Genomic DNA, 21,470 nt, shown 5'->3' with positions numbered 1-21,470 from the left:
AGTATGCTGTGGGCCTTGGATGAGACTCTGAGGTGTGCTGGCTTCAGGTGACACCCAGCACATTCCCAGCTCTGGGAAATACAGTAAGATAATCTTTCTGCTTGAGAAAAACAGAGAAAAGTAGAGGGTACTTAGACCTGCACCTTAGGTACCAGCTCAGCCATAATGGGGTAGAACACCAAGCGGGCTCCTGGGGTCTCCAATACCAGGCCTTGGCTCTTGCATGGCATGTCTTGACTTACCCTGAGCCAGAGGGGAGCCCACTGCTCTGAAGGGTGAGTTCCAGGCTGGCAGCATTCACCACAGGCTGACCGAAGAGCCCTTAGGTCTTAAGTGAATATCAGTAGCAGCCTGGCAAGATTACCCATGGGTTGTGATGTTGGTGACCATGGTGGGAGAGGCTTCTCTGCCTGTGGAAAGGGGAGAGAAGAGTGGGAAGACTTTGTCTCATGGTTTGAGTGCCAGCTTAGCCACAGTAGAATAGGGCATCAGGTAGGTTTCTAAGATTTTTGACTCCAGTCCCTGGCTCCTGGATGCCATCTCTGGACCCCCAGTCAGGGACTAGGGAAACTTGGTGCCCTGAAGGAAAGGACACAAACCTGCCTGGCTTCCCCGTCTGCTGATTGCAGATCCCTAGGGCCTTGAGCAAACATAGGCTTTAGCCAGGTAGAGGTTACAGTGGGCTTTGGGTGAGACTCAGTGCTGTGCTGGCTTCAGATGTGACCCAACGCAGTCCCAGTGCTGGCGAACATGAGGCACTTGTGTCACCCCACCCCCAGCTGCAAGCGTCTCAGCACAGAGGGACTCCATTTAAATGGGAGAAAGTAAGGGAAGAGAACAAGAGACCCTGCCTGGTAATTCAGGGAATTCATCTGGATCTTATCTAAGACCAGCAAGGTGGTACCACTGTGAGTCTGCAAAAACCAGGTGTAACTAGGCTTGGAGTACCCCACAAAGCAGAAATAGCTTAGACAAAAACAGCCAAGTCCCTTTGAATACCTAGAAAGCCTTCCCAAAAAGACGGGTCCAAACAAGCCCAGACTGCAAAGACTACAATAAATATCTAGTGCTTCAATGCCCAGACAGCAATGAACATCCACAAGCATCAAGACCATCCGGGAGCCAGGCGCAGTGGCTCATGCCTGTAATCCCAGCACTTTGGGAGGCCGAGGTGGGCAGATCATGAGGTCAGGAGATCGAGACCAGCCTGGCTAACACGGTGAAACCCTGTCTCTACCAAAAAATACAAAAAATATTTATTTTATTTTTTTTTGAGACGGAGTCTCGCTGTCTTCCGGGCTGGAGTGCAGGGGCATGATCCTGATCTCCGCTCACCACAACCTCCGCCTACCGGGTTCAAGCGATTCTCCTGCCTCAGCCTCCTGAGTAGCTGGGATTACAGGCGCGTGCAACCGTGCCCGGCTAATTTTTTGTATTTTTAGTAGAGACGGGGTTTCACCGTGTTAGCCAGGATGGTCTCCATCTCCTGACCTCATGATCCGCCCGCCTTGGCCTCCCAAAGTGCTGGGATTACAGGCGTGAGCCACCGCACCTGGCCGAGACATCATTTTTTTCATTCGTTTTCTAAACATGTCCATTTGTCCTGGCAGAAAATGCTATAGTTTCTAGAAGTTGATCGAAGATTTCATTTGATCTATTGACATCTCATGTTCAGCTCCTTTCTATTTAGCCATGGGTACCAGCTTCTAGTTTATAACGTGTTTTTTTTTTTTTTTTTTTTTTTTTGAGATGGAGTTTTGTTTTGTTTTGTTTTGTTTTGTTTTCTCGCTCTGTCGCCCAGGCTGGAGTGCAGTGGTGTGATGTTGCCTCACTGAAACCTCTGCCTCCCAGGTTCAAGCGATTCTCCTGCCTCAGCTTCCTGAGTAGCTGGGGTTATAGCCGCGCGCCACCACGCCCAACTAATCTTTGTATTTTTAGTAGAGACGGGGTTTCACCATGTTTGTCAGGCAGGCTGGTCTCGGACTCCTGACCTCGTGATCCCTTTTTTTTTTTTTTTGGTGACATGGAGTTTTGCTCTTGTTGCCCAGGCTGGAGTGCAATGGCACGATCTCGGCGCACCGCAACCTCCGCCTCTCGGGTTCAAGCGATTCTCCTGCCTCAGCCTCCTGAGTAGCTGTGATTACAGGCGTGCGCCACCACACCCGGCTAATTTATTTTTAGTAGAAACGGGGTTTCACCATGTTTGTCAGGCTGGTCTCAAACTCCCGACCTCAGGTGATCCACCCGCCTCGGCCTCCCAAAGTGCTGGAATTACAGGCGTCAGCCACAGCGCCTGGCCATAACGCTTTTAAGTCTAGTATTCTTACTTCATAAATACATGGAGAAAGGCTAATGTTTTCAAATTCAAAGTCTAATGTCTCGGCTTTTGATTGAAGCGTTTAATTTATGAACATTTAATGGCATAAGGAGAGAGAATTTCCACGCTGTCCAGAGGGGACAGGTATTTTGAGATCTCAAAGTTAAATTCTTAATTGTCCCTCCCACCAACACCAGCTTCTGATCCACCCCGGGGCTCCGTCTTAGGAATCATTGTCTGGCTTCCCAGCTTGGGGATACGTTTGACCTCCTGAAAGGGGGTCTGCTTGTGAACTGTTGGTGCAATAGGCTGCTTCTCTGAGCTAGTTCAAGTTTTTGCTTTTCTTCTCTTTTGATTCTTTACAAAATATTGCTGCCATATAATTCCAGTTTTTCCACATACTTAACAATTTTATTTTGTTGTCGTGTTTTTATCTTCTGGGCTGCAAATGAGTAGATTGTGAGATAAGGTGAGGGAACGGCTTGACCACGTCGCCAACAGCCTCATCCCAAATTCCTGATCCCTGGAGGACATCAGGCCCTCCCTCCTGCTGCAGGGTGGCCTGTGTGCCCTGGGATCCCCTCCTGCTCCGAGGTCCGGGAATGGCCCCACTGGACAGGGGGCCTCGAATTCCCTGCACACACTTGTGAGTCCCTGTCCAGGAGGAAAAAGCAGGAAGAATCCACTGAGTACAATCAGGAAATTCTAAAATGCAAACGTCACTTCGGGAGGGGTCAGGTCACTGCGTTGGGAGGAAGCCCGCCTTGCCAAGGGCAGTGTCTGGAACCTGTTCATCCGGCTCCACTCAGCACTGCGAGATCGCTTCTTCTGTCAATCAGTCACCAAGGGGCGGGATCTGGAGCACTATCCAATCAGGGCCGAGGGGGCGGGGTGTGTGAGAACTGTCAATCAGGCACGCTGCAGGGAGGAGGGTGCGACGTTCAAAGAGCCCGCGGAGTCTTCTCCACGCCCCTGCGCTCTGAGTCCTGGGTCTGTCGCTGAGAGAGAGACGCCCTGGAAGGTCTGTATCAGCGTCTGTCTCGCCGGGACCCACACTGGACGCTGGCTTATAGGGAGGACACCCGGACACCAAGAAGCCGGGAAATGGTGAGTGTGCAGGGCCCGGCGTCCCGAGGCAAAGAAGGGGCAGGTTGGAACTGGCCGGAACCGACCGTGAGGGGACCCGGGCCTCGTCCTGGGCGACTCCGGGGTCTGCAAACCAGAGTGCCCCCTGGCGCAGCTCGGCCCTTGGTCCCCTCGGCCGCAAGATGGGGCTGAGGCGGCAGCCGGGACCCCGGGCGTCCTGTCCCGTCCCTGCGCGGCCACTGCGGCCGGCGCCCTCTCTGGGCAGCTCCGCGCCCGCAGCTCCGCGTCTCCCCAGATTGTGCGGCTGTAACCGGCACAGGTTCGCGGCCCGAGTCACTGCACCGAGACGCCGAAGGCTACATCAGAAACAGTTTAATGGGGGAGAGGGGAGGAAACCCCAGATCCGCGTCCCTGAGAGGTTTGGGGATGGGGTGTTTGGGGGTGTGGACACGGGCGGCTGGGGTGTGGGGTCGCTGGTTGGTGGGGAAGTGAGGGGTGACTCCTGGGACTGGAGGTGAAGAAACCGTATTCTCCTGCTGAGTGGGCTTCCTCGTGGGGTCTTCAGCCTGCTTGGCGCCAGCCTTTCCGCTGCAATTCAGGATCCGAGAAAGAACTCAGGCGACTCTTGAGCAACTCTCAGAGATCTTATCCCCAGGCACGATGAGGAAGCCGGCGGTCAGCGTCTGCTGTGACCTGACTCTCAGGGAGGCGGCCTTGCGAGGCAGCAGGGCTGAGAGCACCTGGTTAATATCTAACTGCAATCTCGCCTCCAGCCTCGCTCGCAGTTCCTGTGAACCCGGTGAGGAGGCTGCACGGTGACAACGGAGGGTCACCAGGCAGAATCCAGACTCGTGTGTGTGGGCTTTGTGCTTGGGAAGAGGAGCTGTGGTGGGTTCCCCAGTCCCTTTTTTCTTCCCAAGGGTGACCGGTTCCCCTCCGAGTCTTCCACAGATGTGGGCAGCAGGGTCTCAAATCCACCACCCTGTCCCCCATCCTAACTCCTCCTAGGGCTGGCAGCAAATCCCTTGGTTTCAGAGCCTTCCCCAGGCTAACTTTCTCTCAATTCACAGCAACTTTATGAACTCTTTGTCCCTCAGGCAATATTTCAAACAGAGGCATTATTTTAATTGTCACTTTCTTTTCACATAGCAAGTAAGGTTCTTTTTAAAAGATTTGTTTTGGGTTTGTGAACATTTCACATGTGAGGAAGCAAAGAATGACCACTTGACTCCACTGCAAAAAAAAAAAAAAAAAAAAGTGTATGTGTGACTGTCCTTTATCCTGTCTACATAGAGATATCCGAATATTTTCAGTCAAGGTTCCTCTTTGCAAATGGCATAGGGTGATCTGTCCTCAGCCCAGTCTCTGTGGTGTCCTGGTCCTGGGTTACAGAACTGTTTGTGGCTGCTCCAAGATGCTCGTAGCTGCTAAGTCTTTTGTAGTGTCTAGTGAATATCAGCTCTGAGTAACTCCTCCCAGAGGACAGCCTGAGGTGGGGGGTGGGACCTTATAGGGGAGCGGCCGGATGCCTTGGGGTGGGAGGAGTTCACTAGTATACTGTTCCTCAAAAAGCAAAGCCCTTAACACATTCAGTTTTTCTTCCCCAACCCCAGTTTCCATTCCTTGGGGACACGTGGCTGGTGAGCCAGCTGGTTGGCGGTATTGAGGGAGCTTCTCCTGGGAGGGTAATTACTCAGCAGTTCATGGAGGTGGAAGATGTCCCAAGTGATAGGAGGACCTGACCTGACACTTGAGTCAGATTTGTCTGTGTTCCAGTCAGCCCCTCCCTGCATTTGTCATCTTGAAAAGATTTGTTCACTCATTTCAGCTTCAGCTTTTTATTAACTGCTAAATGCATTTTATCATTAGAGCTTAATAAAGAAAGCAAAGTATGTTCAAAACGGCAAGAACAAGTTGGGTTTCAGAAAACTAATTACATATTTAGTCCTATATTTTATTTCTTTTTAAAACTTTTATTTACTTTTTTTTTTTTGAGACGGAGTCTCACTCTGTTGCCCAGGCTGGAGTACAGTGGCGTGATCTCGGCTCACTGCAGTCTCAACCTCGTGGGTTCAAGCAGTCCTCCCACCTTGGCCTCCTGAGTAGCTAGGATTACAGACGTATGCTACCACGCCCAGCTAATTTTTAAAATATTTTTAGTAGAGACAGGGTTTCACCATGTTGGCCAGGCTGGTCTTGAACTCCTGACCTAAAGTGTTCCACCTGCCTTGGCGTCCCAAAGTGCTGGGATTACAGCAGTGAGCCACCATGCCTGGCCTCAGGTCTGTTTTTTTATTGGATGATTTCAAATGGAATTTCAGGGCCTAGCAGTGAAAAGAAATTGGGAAAAACTCTTTTCCTTTATGACTGCAGAAAAATGAATACATTTTTGCAAGAAAGTGTGGTGGATATATTGATGAATTATAAAGATTTACCAAAATGTTAGTTCCTCTCCTTTGTAGAGTGGAGAATCTGAGACAGTGGATAACTCTATTCTGTTCCTGTTATGTGGACTTGACAGATTATTGCTAAATCCTGTGGGACAGGACTTTCCAACAGCTAAAGAACTCAAATATCATTATTCATTTACTAAATGATTTATTATTATGGAAAATGATAAATTAATTTGTTTTCTGAAATGGATAGACACTTGTGCTTTTTCTATTGAGCTATAAAATATAGATGTGTTGTGGTTTTCTTCCCTCCTATAAATATAAACGCTGGATTGGAGTGATTTTGCTGAACTCATCATACGTGGTATGTTTTTTTTAAATACCCCCGTGTAAGTCAGGTAAGGGTAAGTGAGTAGCCTTGACTGGGGTGGAGAAGCCTGAGGCCACTGACTCTGAGCTAAGATCAATCTGGAGCCTGCAAAGGGAGGTCATTGAAGACCCAGTTGAGTTGGTTCTTCCTGGGGAACCTCCCTGGCAGGTGTCCCAACCTGTTCATTCCAAACATGGGAGGAGCCCTTTATACTGAGAGAAGCTACGGAGCACTGGAAAGTTGGAGATCCACAGGCAGAGACATTTGGGGTGATGCCCTGTCTGAGGTAGTCTTTGTTACTGTTGTGGGGATGTTGCTAGATGTTCTCAAGTAAAATGAATCTGGATTTGGGCAAGAAGTGACTTCATTCTAAAAACATATTGCAAAAGGAGAAAACTACCAACTATAAGATCTGTCTGCAAGGATCTCAAAGCTTAGGCAGAAAATTGCTTTCCTTTTTCTTTTTTGAGACGGGATCTCGCTCTGTTGCCCATGCTGGGTGCAGTGGTGCGATCTCAGTTCACTGCAACCTCCGCCTCCCAGGTTCAAGTGATTCTCCTGCCTCAGCCTCCTGTGTAGCTGGGATTACAGGTGCCCGCCACCATGCCCAGCTAATTTTTGTATTTTTAGTAGAGATGGGGCTTCACCGTGTTAGCCAGGATGGTCTCAATCTTTTGACCTCAAGTGATCAGCCTGCCTTGGCCTCCCAAAGTGGTGGGATTACAGGCATGAGCCCCCACGCACAGCCAGAAAAATTGCTTTTCAAAGTGAAGAGCAAACAATATTAGAAAGAAGGTAGGAGAGAGAGCAGGATGGAAGGTGAAAATCAGATCCTACATCAGAGAATGTTTCACCTTGACTTCAGTCAGTTCTTAGGAGAGGTTAAAAAGGAGGGATTGTGGCCGGGCACATGGCTCACGCCTGTAATCCCAACACTTTGGGAGGCCAAGGCCAGTGGATCACCTGAAGCCGGGAGTTCGAGACCAGCCTGGCCAACTTGGCAAAACCCCGTCTCTACTAAAAATACAAAAATTACCTGGGTGTGGTGGCACGTGCCTATAGTCCCAGCTACTCGGGAGACTGAGGCAGGAGAATCGCTTGAACCCGGGAGGCGGAGGTTGCAGTGAGCCGAGATTGTGAGCCACCGCACTCCAGCCTGGGTGACAGAGCAAGACTCCATCTCAAAATAAATAAATAAATAGATTAATTAAAAAGAGGAATTGTGGCTCAGACTGAGTCCAGCAGGGAGAGAAACTTAAGGAAGGTTTGCTCTACATTAATTTTGTGCAGGCTGGTTAGTGAAGACAAAATTGTTCAGCTAATCATTTCTGAGGCAAAAGTGGGAATTTGGTGGGGTTTTTGTCTGGTGGTGTTACAGGTTAAAAAGGGGGCATAGTCGAAGCAATGCAGAGGGTGTTACATTGCATTCAGCTGCTTGTTCAGAACACACAGGACAGGTGGTAGAAGGCTGAGGTGGTTTCTTTTCTTTTCTTTTTTTTTTTTTTTTTTTTTTGAGACGGAGTCTCGCTCTGTCGCCCAGGCTGGAGTGCAGTGGCCTGATCTCAGCTCACTGCAAGCTCCGCCTCCCGGGTTCACGCCATTCTCCTGCCTCAGCCTCCCGAGTAGCTGGGACTACAGGTGCCCGCCACCTCGCCCGGCTAGTTTTTTGTAGTTTTAGTAGAGACGGGGTTTCACTGTGTTCACCAGGATGGTCTCGATCTCCTGACCTTGTGATCCACCCGTCTCGGCCTCCCAAAGTGCTGGGATTACAGGCTTGAGCCACCGCGCCCGGCTCTTTTCTTTTCTTTTTATTTTTTAAGGCAGAGTCTCACTCTGTTTCCCAGGCTAGAGTGCAGTGGCATGATCTCAGCTCACTGCAACCTCCACCTTGCCTCCCAGGCTCAAGCGATCCTCCCACCTCAGCCTCCCGAGTAGCGGAAACTACAGGCATGCGCCACTAGGCCCAGCTAATTTTTGTATTTTTCATAGAGATGGGGTTTCGCCATGTTGCCCAGGCTGGTCTTGAACTCGTGGGCTTAAGTGATCCAGCTGCCTCGGCCTCCCAAAGTACTGAGATTACAGGTGTGAGCCACCTAACCTGGTCTGAGGTGATTTATTTAATTCTAGCTATTAACCGATATTACAGAGCTGGGGTTAAATTCAACATTATTAGAAGTCTGGTTTTATATTCACTGTGTTTGTTTAATCAGAGTATTGTACAAATTTAAAAGTCTGTTGGGGCTGACTTAGAGAAAGACTCCTTTTGATTCTGCCTGCTGGATGAAGGGGTTTATGAATCTGAGAGTTTATTTGGGTCTGTGATATAATTTTTAAAAATATTTGGTCTTTTTAAATTTTTGAGACAGAATCTTGTTCTGCCTTCTAGGCTGGAGTGCAGTGGCATGATCTCAGCTCACTGCAACCTCCATCTTCTGGGCTCAAACAATCTTCCTGCCTCAACCCCCCAAGTAGCTGGAACTACAAGCGTGCACCATCATGCCCAGCTAATTTTTGTATTTTTTGTAGAGACAGGGTTTTGCCATGTTGCCCAGGCTGGTCTTGAACTCCCAACCTCAGGTGATTCTCCTACCTTGGCCTCCCAAAGTGCTGAGAATACAGGTGTGAGTCACCGTGCCCAGCCTAAAAAAAATTGGTAGTTGTTTCTTTTTTTCTTTTCTTTTCTTTTTTTTTTTTGAGGTGGAGTCTCACTCTCTCTCCAGGCTGGAGTGCAGTGGCGCAATCTCAGCTCACTGCAACCTCCGCCTCCCGGATCAAGCGATCCTCCTGCCTCAGCCTCCTGAGTAGCTGGGACTACAGGCATGCACCACCATGCCTGACTAATATTGCCTTTTTTGTAGAGGTGGCGTTTCTCCATGTTGGCCAGGCTGGTCTCGAACTCCTGACCTCAGGTGATCCACCTGCCCTGGCCTCCCAAAATGCTGGGATTACAGGTGTGAGCCACTGTGCCTGGCCTTTAGCCAGTTATTGAACTGGAGGATGGTGCTGTTGTATTTATACACAGTTGGTTAAAAGGTTAGTTCCTGGGCCTTATAAATGACATCTGCAGTGGGGCCTGTTGTGGGACTGAGCCCTCTAGTAAGAAACTTAAGGGATCTGTGTTAATTCTGGGTAGGGTAAGAATTGAATTATTGGACACCCAGTTGTTGCTGGAGAATTGGTTGGTGTTCAGCAAACAGCACACCTTTGTTATGAGAAGTCAGAGGCACCACAGGTCAAAGCCTTAAACTGACTGTCTATTATTCATTATATGTTTATCATGTGTGAATCCAGATGCATAGTTTTCTCTCTTCTGAGTTTTCAGTTAATTAATATTACACTTAATATTCCATTAATATGATGCTGAAAAGGTTTTTTTGTTTTTTTGAGACGAAGTTTTGCTCTTGTTGCCCAGGCTAAAGTGCAATGGTGCAATCTCGGCTCATGGCAACCTCTGTCTCCCGGGTTCAAGTGATTCTCCTGCCTCAGCCTCCTGAGAAGCTGGGATTACAGGCGTGCACCACCACACCTGGCTAATTTTGTATTTTTAGTAGAGACAGGGTTTCTCCATGTTTGTCAGGCTGGTCTCGAACTCCCGATCTCAGGTGATTCGCCTGCCTCAGCCTCCCAAAATGCTGGGATTGCAGAATGAGCCACCACGCCTGGCCGGTTTTTTTTAGTTTCTTTGCCTCAGTCTGTTTGATACATGCTGCTGTCTGAGGTGTGGGTCACCCACTTCACTCTCATATTGCACAGCTCATAGGATTTGAATTGTTTCATTTTTGTTGGACTTCGTTGACAATGTCATCTTTGTTTTTGTCCCCAAATGATCACACTTTATAAATTTTGTACATACGGGGGGAAATGTGCTGGGTTGTAGATTATGGATAAATTTAAATGTACTAGGAAAACCTATTGGCACATATGGATTAACTGGCAGACCATGTGTGCATGTGTGTTTATTCCTTACGAATATTTATCTCCGTGTGATTATATGTTGCTTTTTACTGATTAGCATTGGTGCTGAGCATTTCTTCTATATGGCCTTTCATCTTCTGTGAAATAATTTTCAGCCATTTTCTCATTAATTAATTAATTAATTTTTAAGTCAGGGTCTTGCACTGTCACCCAGGCTGGAGTGCAGTTCTGGGATCATGGCTCACTGCAGCCTCAGATTCCTGGGCTCAAGCAATCCTCCTGCCTTAGTCTCCTATGTAGCTGGAACTGCAGGCACATGCCACCATCCCTGGCCAATTTTTAAATTTTTTTGCCATGTTGCCTAGGCTGGTCTCAAACTCAAGCAGTCCTCCCGCCCCAACCTCCCAGAGTGTTGGGATGACAGGCATAAGTCACGCACAACTCTTCTTAATTTTCAGAGTTGAATTTCTCAGTTCCTTCCTTTAGGACCTACTTACATAAGAAAATGGCCGGGTGCGGTGGCTCACGCCTGTAATCCCAGCACTTTGGGAGGCTGAGGCGGGTGGATCACCTGAGGTTGGGAGTTCAAGACCACCCTGACCAACACGGTGAGACCCTGTCTGTACTAAAAATACAAAATTAGCTGGGCAGGGTGGCACAGGCCTGTAAGCCCAGCTACTTGGGAGGCTGAGGCAGAAAAATCACTTGAACCCAGGAGACAGAGGTTGCAGTGAGCTGAGATCACGCCATTGCACTCCAACCTGGGCAACAAGAGCGAAACTCTGTCCCCCTCAAAAAAAAAAAAAAAAAGATTCTTTACTCAGGGACAAGATGTAAGCCCGAAATCATAAGACCTCCCCAAACAGGTTAATTTCCAAACGTAACCTGTAGGATAGTACTTCTTTATCTGGCCAGGTGACCTAATTGTTTTTTCTGGTAGACACCTTATGGCCCATTGTCTGACCTGTTTTTATTTTATTATTACCAAGGTAGCCACTGCCAAAATAATCTTACAAAGAAAGCCCTGACTGGGTAGAAATTAGATTCAGGTATATTGGTCAGGTAAGACACAGAGAAAGCAACTCAACAAAATGCAAGAAATAACAGAAACTATGTATTACTTAGAGATCCCAGAAAGAAGAGGTTAGCAAGCATTGAATGCCAGTAGGTACTGGGAAGCCATCTAGGGCATGTGTATTTTGCCATGTGGTTTTATAAGTTTTGCCTTATGTATTTTGATGATTTGTTTTATGAGCGTAGATATTAAGGATTATTATGTCTTCTTGTAGAATTGACTTCTTTATCTTTATGAAATCTCTTCATCCCTTGTATCTTTCCTTGACCTAAAATGTGATTTATCTGAATTTAAAATAGCTGTTCCATATTTCTTTTGATTAGGGCAAGAATGTCATATATTCCTCCATACCTTTATATTTCATGTATGTGTGTCTTTCAGTTTAAAATGGTTTTCATGTACACATTGCTGAGTCTTGTTTTATTTGTTGGTTTTTTTTAAGAGACAGAGTCTTGCTGTCTTGCCCAGGCTGGAGTGCAGTGGCACAATCTCAGCTCACTGCAGCCTCCGCCTCCTGGGTTCGAGTGAATCTCATGCCTCAGCCTCCCGAGTAGCTGAGATTATAGGCATGCATCGCCACGCCAGGCTAATTTTTTTGTATTTTTAGTAAAGACGGGATTTCACCACATTGGCCAGGCTGGTCTCAAACTCCTGGCCTCAAGCAATGCACCCATCTCAGCATTCCAAAATGCAGGGCTTACAGGCATGAGTCACCATGCTGACCAGCCTTGTTTTTTTTATTCTATTCAGCCAGTCCATGTCTTTTTAACTGGTATGTATAGCTAATACACATTCAAAGTGATATTGACATAATTGGTAATATGTATATATGTTATTGTTTTCTATTCTTATACTTGACTGTTTTTTTAACTTCTTCACTTTTTCTACTTTCATTTTAACTGAGCATTCTGTATGATTCTTTTTTTTTTTTTTTTTTTTTTTGAGACGGAGTTTTGCTTTTGTCACCTAGGCTGGAGTACAATGGCACGATCTCGGCTCACTACAACCTCTGCCTCCCAGGTTCAAGCAATTCTCCTGCCTCAGCTTCCCAATAGCTGGGATTACAGGCATGCCACCATGCCCGGCTAATTTTTGTATTTTTAGTAGAGACGGAGTTTCACCATGTTGGTCAGGCTAGTCTTGATCTCCTGACCTCGTGATCCACTTGCCTCGCCTCCCAAAGTGCTGGGATTACAGGCGTGAGCCACCGTACCCGGCCATAAGTCTACTTGTTTCTTAAATTTTATTAGTGAATTCCCTAGAGTTTGTAGTACACCATTTACAACTAATGGACCTTCAGTTTCAAATAATGCTATACTGGCTTTGAGAGTAGCACTGGTATTACTTACTGTTCCAAATTCGTTCCTCCCATCCAATATAACATCACTGTCATTCATTTGCCCTATTGGAACCTACCCAATACATTGCTAGTATTATTTCAAACAAATTTGTATCTGTTAGATCAGGTAGGTATAACAAAAATATTCCCTAATATAACTGGGTGCTTTTCAGTACCTTAATTTCTTTCTTTCTTTTTTTTTTTTTTTCGAGATGGAGTCTCACTCTGTTGCCCAGGCTGGAGTGCAGTGGTGCGATCTCAGCTCACTGCAACTTCTGCCTACTGGGTTTTAAGCAATTCTCTCTGCCTCAGCCTCCTGAGTAACTGAGATTACAAGGAGCTCACCACCACGCCCAAGCTGGAGTGCAGTGGCGCAATCTTGGCTCACTGCAAGCTCTGCTTCGCGGATTCACGCCATTCTCCTGCCTCAGCCTCCTGAGTAGCTGGGACTACAGGCGCCCGCTACCACACCTGGCTAATTTTTTTTTTTTTTATTAGGGGTTTCACTGTGTTAGCCAGGATGGTCTCAATCTCCTGACCTCGTGATCCACCCACCTCGGCTTCCCAAAGTGCTGGGATTACAGGCGTGAGCCACCGCGCCTGGCCAATTTTTTTTGTATTTTTAGTAGAGACGGGATTTTGCCATGTTGGCCAGGCTGGTTTTGAACTCCTGACCTCAGGTGATCCACCCGCCTTGGGCTCCCAAAGTGCCAAGATTACAGGCATGAGCCATCGTGCCTGGCCTCCAGTACCCTAATTTCTGAAGGAAATTTTATCTCCAGCTTTTCTTCCCACGACTTAGTAGGTCTGCTGTGCGTCTTAACTGTAATCTGTTGTTCCAGGAGATCGCAGGCTTTTTGTGTATTTTGCAACATTTTGAAACAGTTCTTGACACATTTGACCCTGATTGGGTTCCATTACTGATGAAGTAGAAAAGAGAACCTCCTTTCAGACCTTTGGATAGTCCCCAGACGGTTGGAAAATACAAAGGCAATAATTTGCAGATAAGACCTGATCTGCTACCTCTAGGGATCCACACTGAAAACTTGGTCTGCTGTCTTTGAGATTGGCTTTGATGTGAGGAGGGATTGGGCCAAGGACAGATAAAAACTCCACTAAGCTCTTCTACCATTTTTTGCTTTCCTTTTTCTGTCTGTTTATCTCCCTGTTAATAGTATGGGATGCCAAATATTATAGTTTCAAAATCCTTTATCTGTTTTTGGAAAGCTATAACTTCCTTGGTTAGAAGGGTTTTTGGGGGGGGTTTCTTTTTGTTTTTTGTTTGTTTGTTTTTGAGACGGAGTCTCGCTCTGTCACCAGGCTGGACTGCAGTGGTGCGATCTTGGCTCTTTGCAGTGTCCGCCTCCCAGGTTCAAGCAATTCTCTTGCCCCAGCCTCCTCAGTAGCTGGGATTACACGCCTGCACACCACCACACCCAGCTAAGTTTTTTGGTATTTTTAGTAGAGACAGGATTTCACCATGTTGGCCAGGATGGTCTCAATCTCCTGACCTTGTGGTCCACCCACCTCGGCCTCCCAAAGTGCTGGGATTACAGGCGTGAGCCACCGCGCCCGGCTGGTTAGAAGGTTTTTAACCTTTTCAGACATTGGTGACTTTTATTAGGTTTGGCAATATAATCTTTGTTGACTACTAAAAGTCTCTTTAGGAATTTAGGGAATATTATAGATAATCATGAGAGGTGACATTGAGTTTTTTCTTAGAACATGTGCAATCTTTCCCCGTCTTTCCTTCTCCTTTGTCATTATCCAGTGCAAAATTTGTAATTTTTCCATTGAGATAGTGAGTTCTTTTTGGTTTTGTTTTTTGAGACAGAGTCTTGCTTTTTTCCCCAGGCTGGAGTCCAGTGGCACGATCTCAGTTTACTGCAACCTGTCTGCAATTCTGCAATTCAAGCAATTCTGTCTGCCTCAGCCTCCCAAGTAGCTGGGATTACAGGCGCCCGCCACAATGCCTGCCTAATTTTTGTACTTTTTAGTAGAGACGGAGTTTTGCCATGTTGGCCAGCTGGTCTTGAATTTCTGACCTCAGGTGATCCGCCCATCCGGCTTCCCAAAGTGCTAGGATTACAGGTGTGAGCCACCGTGCCCGGCCTGCGAAATATTTTTTATTAGTCTTTTGTTGTGCTTAACTACGTTTGGTCTAGAGGAAACTAATTGCCAGTTTCCAAATGTTCTCTCTTAGTGTAATTGCATAGGATGGGCTGAATATCCCATGTAACAAATTGCAACCGAACATGTGAAACGTTAGATACTAGGGTCCCTCAGTAGCGATCCAGTGTCCAGAGTGTTTACTCATAACTGTCTTAGTCTGATTTTGTTACTTATAACAAGATTACCTGAGCCTGGGTAATTTATAAAAAACACTGTTTTTTATACTTCTGGAGGCTAGGAGGCCCAAGATCAAGGCTTGGCGTCGGGTAAGAGCCTCCTTGCTGGTGGGGACTCTGCAGAGTCCCTAGATGGCACAGGATATTGCATGGCCAGGGGCCCAGAGAAGAGTTCAGGTCTCTTCCTCTTCTCATAAGGACACTAGGCCTACTCCTGAGATACCCCATTTATTCATTAAGCCATTTATCTATGAATGGATTAGTACATTCCTGAGGTCCAAACCCTCAAGATCCAATCAACTCTTTTTTTTTTTTTTTTTTTTTGAGACAGAGTCTTGCTCTGTCACCCAGGCTGGAGTGCAGTGGCACGATCTTGGCTCACTGCAAGCTCTGCCTCCCGGGTTCACGCCATTCTCCTGCCTCAGCCTCCCAAGTAGCTAGGACTACAGGTGCCCATCACCACACCCAGCTAATATTTTGTATTTTTAGTAGAGATGGAGTTTCACTGTATTGGCCAGGATGGTCTCAATCTCCTGACCTCCCAAAGTGCTGGAATTACAGGTGTGAGCCACCGCGCCCAGTCCCAATCAACTCTTAAAGCCCCACATTTCATTATTGTCATATTGAGGATGAAGTTTCAGCATGAGTTTTGGAGAGCACAAGCATTCACACCTAGCAGTGGCTAACAGGTATTCTCTCTCTGCTGACTATATAACAAACTTCCAAACTCTCAGAGGGGGAATAGGAGTTAAAATATATATTACATACATATATATTTTTACTTTTATTATATTTTTTGAGACAGGATCTCACTGTATTTTTTAAGCTGGAGTATAGTGGCATGATCATGCCTCACTGCAGCCCCAACCTCCTGGGCTTGGGTGATGCTCTCACCTCAGCATCCTGGATATCTGGGACTACAGGCATGTGCCACCACATCTTGGTATTTTTTTTTTATTATTATTATTTGTAGAGACAAGGTCTCACCATGTTGCCCAGGCTGGTCTCGAACTCCTGGGCTTAAGTGATGCACCTGTCTTGGCCTCCCAAAGTGCTGGGATTACAGGCATGAGCCACTGAGTCAGACCTAGTTTTATTTTTTGTTGAGAAAAGGGCTCACTATGTTACCCATGCTGGTCCTAAACTCCTGTTCTTAAGTGATCCTTCCACTTTGGCCTCCCAAAGTGATGGGATTGCAGGCCTGAGTCACCATGCCTGGCCCCAATATTTTGCATAAACAGTTTAGGCCCACTCAGCCTCTGCTTTAGTTACGTTGGTGGGACCCCTTTCTTAGTCCAGTGCCTAGACACCATGAAAGATCCAAGTTTGCAAACGAGCCTTTGTCAGGATATGCAGTTTCAGGACTGGGAGTGGTAATTCTTCTACACAATAGGTAGTTATACTTTGTCATGACAAGAACTACACAAACTGCTGTAGAAATAGACATCATGGTGACACAGGCAATAAGACTCACTCACTTAACTCACCAACAAGAGGCAGGTTCCTATTCGACTGTTACTTTACCAAACACATTCAACTAAAGCATCACAATGGTTTTGTTGGAAAAAGTGAGTGTAGACAGAGTAAGAGTGGGTTTACTATGTCATTGAATAAATGCTTGGAAACCACAGCATCATGCAAAGTTTATGCAGTGAGTATAGATTCTCAGTGCTGTCCGTCTCAACCTTCCTCCTCTGCACATGTGGGATGTTTCAGGACTCAGTGGCCTTTGAAGATGTGGCTGTGAACTTCACACAAGAGGAGTGGGCTTTGCTGGGTCCATCACAGAAGAGTCTCTACAGAAATGTCATGCAGGAAACCATTAGGAATCTGGACTGTATAGGTAAGGATGACATCATCTCTTCACTCAGTCAATTGGAGACATTTGTTTCCTGGTCATCAACGCTGTTCATGATTTGAAATATGGAAAGGACATATGGTTGGCCCTTGAACAACACAGGGTTTAGAGGTGCCAGCCCCTCAAATAGACTTGCATCCTTTAATAACATTTTTTGTCCCCCACAACTTAACCACTAATAATCTATTGTTGACTGGCCCACTTATTGATAACATAAACATTAGATTAATCCATATATTGTATGTCACATGTATTATATACTGTACTCTCACAATAAAGTGAGCTAGGGAAGGAAAATGTTGATGAGAATCATAAGAAGAGAAACTGGCTGGACGCAGTGGCTCACGCCTGTAATCCCAGGACCTTGGGAGGCCGAGGCGGGTGGATCACGAAGTCAGGAGATCGAGACCATCCTGGCTAATGGTGATTAGCCCGTTTAATTTAGTAGAAACCCTGTTTCTACTAAAATTACAAAAAAAATTAGCCAGGCGTGGTGGCGGGCGCCTGTAGTCCCAGCTACTCGGGAGGCTGAGGCAGGAGAATGGCGTGAACCCGGGAGGCAGAGCTGACAGTGAGCTGAGATCGTGCCCACTGCTCTCCAGCCTCAGTGACAGAGCAAGACTCCGTCTCAAAAAAAAAAAGAAGAGCAACTATATTTACTATTCATTAAGTGGAAGTAGATCATCATAAAGGTTCTCACTCTTGTCGTCTTCACATTGAGTGGGCTGAGGAAGAGGAGGGGTTGGTCTTGCCATCCCAGGGGTAGCAGAGACTGAAGAACATTCATGTATAAGTGGAGCTGTGCAGTTCAAACCCATGTTGTTGAAGAGTCACATGTACTTTGGTGAATGAATCATGCCTGATTGCAGTACACGTAAAATCTTAAGAGTTTTTCTACAATTTTGTAAAAATTTTTAGTGATTTTCCTGGGTCTACCTTTTAGAAACGAAATGGGAGGACCAGAACATTGGAGATCAGTGCCAAAATCCCAGGAGAAATCTAAGGTAATTTGCGCTCACAAAAGAAAGCTATGTCCCTGCAGTGGTTCATAGAATGATAAGAAAATTTTAAAAACAAGCAGAGAAAGTAAACAAGCCCAGCTTAAATTTGTTCATTCTAATAATTCTTTTTCTGACCAAGCACAGTGGCTCACACATGTAATCCCAGCACTGTGGGAGGCCAAGGTGGGAGGATTACTTGAGTCTAGGAGTTTGAGATCAGCCTGGGCAACATAGTGAGATCCCCATCTCTATAAAAAAAATTTTCCCCAGGAACATATAGTTAAATGTGACATAGCTATTCAGTCTTTGCAAAATAGTTCCCTTGGAAATGGAATTAAGAATCTCCATGTGGGCCAGGAGTGGTGGCTCACGCCTATAATCCCAGCACTTTCGGGGGCTGAGGTGGGTAGATCACCCGAGGTTGGGAGTTCAAGACCAGCCTGGCCAACATGGAGAAACCCCGTCTCTACTAAAAATACAAAATTAGCCAGGCGTGGTGGCGCATGCCTGTAATCCTAGTTACTTGGGAGGCTGAGGCAGGAGGATTGCTTGAACCTGGGAGGCAGAGGTTGCGGTGAGCCGAGATTGCGCCATTGCACTCCAGCCTGGGCAACAAACGCAAAGCTCCGTTTCAAAAGAAAGAAAGAAAGAAAGAAAGAAAGAAAGAATCTCCATGTGAATATCACTGTTTTGCTAATAGCTGTCATGGGACCATCTTACACAGCACTGTCTCTTCACATTCAAACAGGATGAAGCCTGTACTTTGCATGATAATGTTAAAAATGTAAATCTAGTACTTCAATACACATAAAATCACTTGTAAACAAACCTTTAGTAATGTATTTCTTATTTGTTACAGAAGTCATACATGTGAAATTAAAAATGATAGTCAATGTGGAGAAACTTTTGGCCACGTTCCAGATAGTATTGTGAACAAGAACACTCCTCAAGTAAATCCATGTGACAGCAGTGGGTGTGGAGAAGTCGCCATGGGTCATTCATCTCTTAATTGCAACATCAGAGTTGACACTGGACACAAATCATGTGAGCATCAGGAATATGGAGAGAAGCCATATACACATAAACAACGTGGGAAAACCATCAATCATCAGCATTCCTTTCAGACACATGAAAGGCCTCCCACCGGAAAGAAACCCTTCGATTGTAAAGAATGTGCAAAAACCTTTAGTTCTCTTGGAAACCTTCGCAGACACATGGCGGCACACCATGGAGATGGACCTTATAAATGTAAGTTGTGTGGGAAAGCCTTTGTTTGGCCCAGTTTATTTCATTTGCACGAAAGAACGCACACTGGAGAGAAACCGTATGAATGTAAGCAGTGTTCCAAAGCCTTTCCTTTTTACAGTTCCTATCTAAGACATGAGAGAATCCACACGGGAGAGAAAGCGTATGAATGTAAACAGTGTTCCAAAGCCTTTCCTGATTACAGTACCTATCTAAGACATGAAAGAACTCACACCGGAGAGAAACCCTATAAATGTACACAATGTGGGAAAGCCTTCAGCTGTTACTATTACACTCGACTCCACGAAAGGACTCACACGGGAGAACAACCCTATGCGTGTCAGCAATGTGGGAAAACGTTTTATCATCACACAAGCTTTCGAAGACACATGATAAGGCACACTGGAGATGGACCTCATAAATGTAAGATATGTGGGAAAGGCTTTGATTGTCCTAGTTCGGTTCGAAATCATGAAACGACTCACACTGGAGAGAAACTCTATGAATGTAAGCAGTGTGGGAAAGTTTTATCTCATAGCTCAAGCTTTCGAAGTCACATGATAACACACACAGGAGATGGACCCCAGAAATGCAAGATATGTGGGAAAGCCTTCGGTTGTCCCAGTTTATTTCAAAGACACGAAAGGACTCACACTGGAGAGAAACCCTATCAATGTAAACAATGTGGTAAAGCCTTCAGTCTGTCCGGTTCCCTTCGAAGACATGAAGCAACTCACACTGGAGTGAAACCGTATAAATGTAAATGTGGGAAAGCCTTTAGCGATCTCTCTTCCTTTCAAAATCATGAGACAACGCACACTGGAGAGAAGCCGTATGAGTGTAAGGAATGTGGGAAAGCGTTCAGTTGTTTCAAATACCTTTCTCAGCATAAAAGGATCCACACAGTAGAAAAACCTTATGAGTGTAAAACATGTAGGAAAGCCTTCAGTCATTTCAGTAACTTAAAAGTCCACGAAAGGATTCACTCTGGAGAGAAGCCATATGAATGTAAGGAATGTGGGAAAGCATTCTCTTGGCTCACTTGCCTTCTAAGACATGAAAGAATTCACACTGGAGAGAAACCCTATGAATGTCTCCAATGTGGTAAAGCCTTCACTCGTTCCCGTTTCCTTCGAGGACATGAAAAAACTCACACTGGAGAGAAGCTGTATGAATGTAAGGAATGTGGGAAGGCACTGAGTTCTCTCCGTTCCTTGCATAGACATAAAAGGACTCACTGGAAAGATACTCTGTAAATGTATGGAATGTGGGAAAACATTCAGTACTTTTATTCAATTTCAGAAACTGAAAGAACTCACTTTGGAGACAGACCCTATGAATGTAAACACGGGATAAAGCCTTAAGTAGTTTCAATTTTTTTTTTTTTTTTTTTTTTTTTTTTGAGACAGAGTCTCGCTCTGCCGCCCAGGCTGGAGTGCAGTGGCCGGATCTCAGCTCACTGCAAGCTCCGCCTCCCGGGTTTACGCCATTCTCCTGCCTCAGCCTCCCGAGTAGCTGGGACTACAGGCGCCCGCCACCTCGCCCGGCTAGTTTTTTGTATTTTTTAGTAGAGACGGGGTTTCACCGTGTCAGCCAGGATGGTCTCGATCTCCTGACCTCGTGATCCGCCCGTCTCGGCCTCCCAAAGTGCTGGGATTACAGGCTTGAGCCACCGCGCCTGGCCGTAGTTTCAATTTTTTAAATACAGTTATCCCCCAATATATTGCAAGGGATTGGTTCCAGCACCCCCTAAATCCACAGATGTCAAGTCCTTTGTTATATGGCATATTTGCATGTAATCTATGCACATCCTCCTGTATACTGTGTAAGTCATCTCTAGATTACTTTTAATACCTCATGCATTATAAAAGCTATGTAAATAGTTGTTTGATTGTATTGTTTAGAGAATCCTGACAAGAAAAATAGTCTCTACGTGTTCAACGCAGACACAACCATTGCAGGCCCACCTACAGAGTATATGTCACCCAGAACATTAAAATTTCTTCGTTATAACATTCACAGATTGCTTTTGTTTTGTGACCTGAATGAGCATGTGAACACTCATCAAAATCCTGCTTCTCTCTTGATAACCCAAGTATAATGATGATGATGATGATGATGATGATTGCTGGATGGTGCCTAACACTGTCACGTGTTGTAGCATTGTAGATAAGCAGTGAGACATCAGGCTAAGTTGAATTGACAGAATGTCAGGATGATCATCAGTGTTGAAAGAACTAGGTTCTGATGCAGATGTTGACTTGTTGGAGGAGGCCAAATAATACTACTGTCAAGCTCTGTTCAGCTTCAGTGCTGCAGATCCTTAACCATGGAAGGTTCTGTGTTTACGTTTGCAGGTGCTTAGTGAGAAGTGTAGGAAGCTACTTTTTCTTTTTTTTTGAGTCATCAAAAAAATCTTGCACTGTTTGTTGGCATGTTATTCCGTGGGTGACATGGAGGCTTAGTTCCATCAAAGGATCTTACTTGAGGATGATGAACTTTCTTAATACTTTTGTCTATTGA

At 45.9% G+C, this 21,470-nt stretch overlaps 1 protein-coding gene across 7 annotated transcripts in view; it reads left to right on the top strand.

Moving 5' to 3' along the window:
* The window catches only part of LOC105486901 (zinc finger protein 823), a 317,208-nt gene extending 296,242 nt beyond the window's left edge, over window positions 1-20,966 (top strand). Inside the window, exons 1-4 of one of the 7 annotated variants that reach the window (XM_024794546.2) lie at window positions 3,249-3,424; window positions 16,560-16,686; window positions 17,645-17,705; window positions 18,562-20,966. In XM_024794546.2, the coding sequence (XP_024650314.2) occupies window positions 3,422-3,424; window positions 16,560-16,686; window positions 17,645-17,705; window positions 18,562-20,203 (1,833 nt within the window). In that variant the 5' untranslated portion in view covers window positions 3,249-3,421 and the 3' untranslated portion in view covers window positions 20,204-20,966. Of the gene's footprint in view, window positions 1-3,248; window positions 3,425-4,935; window positions 8,275-15,256; window positions 15,533-15,557; window positions 16,687-17,644; window positions 17,706-18,561 lie in introns of those variants that run through there. The other 6 variants (XM_024794560.2, XM_024794553.2, XM_071087547.1 and 3 more) reach the window with 6 other exon arrangements.
* The last annotated feature ends 504 nt before the right edge of the window (window positions 20,967-21,470 follow it).

This window comes from Macaca nemestrina, chromosome 20 (assembly GCF_043159975.1).
Source record: "Macaca nemestrina isolate mMacNem1 chromosome 20, mMacNem.hap1, whole genome shotgun sequence".
Taxonomy (NCBI): domain Eukaryota; kingdom Metazoa; phylum Chordata; class Mammalia; order Primates; family Cercopithecidae; genus Macaca; species Macaca nemestrina.
This window is presented reverse-complemented; position numbering and strand designations above follow the sequence as displayed.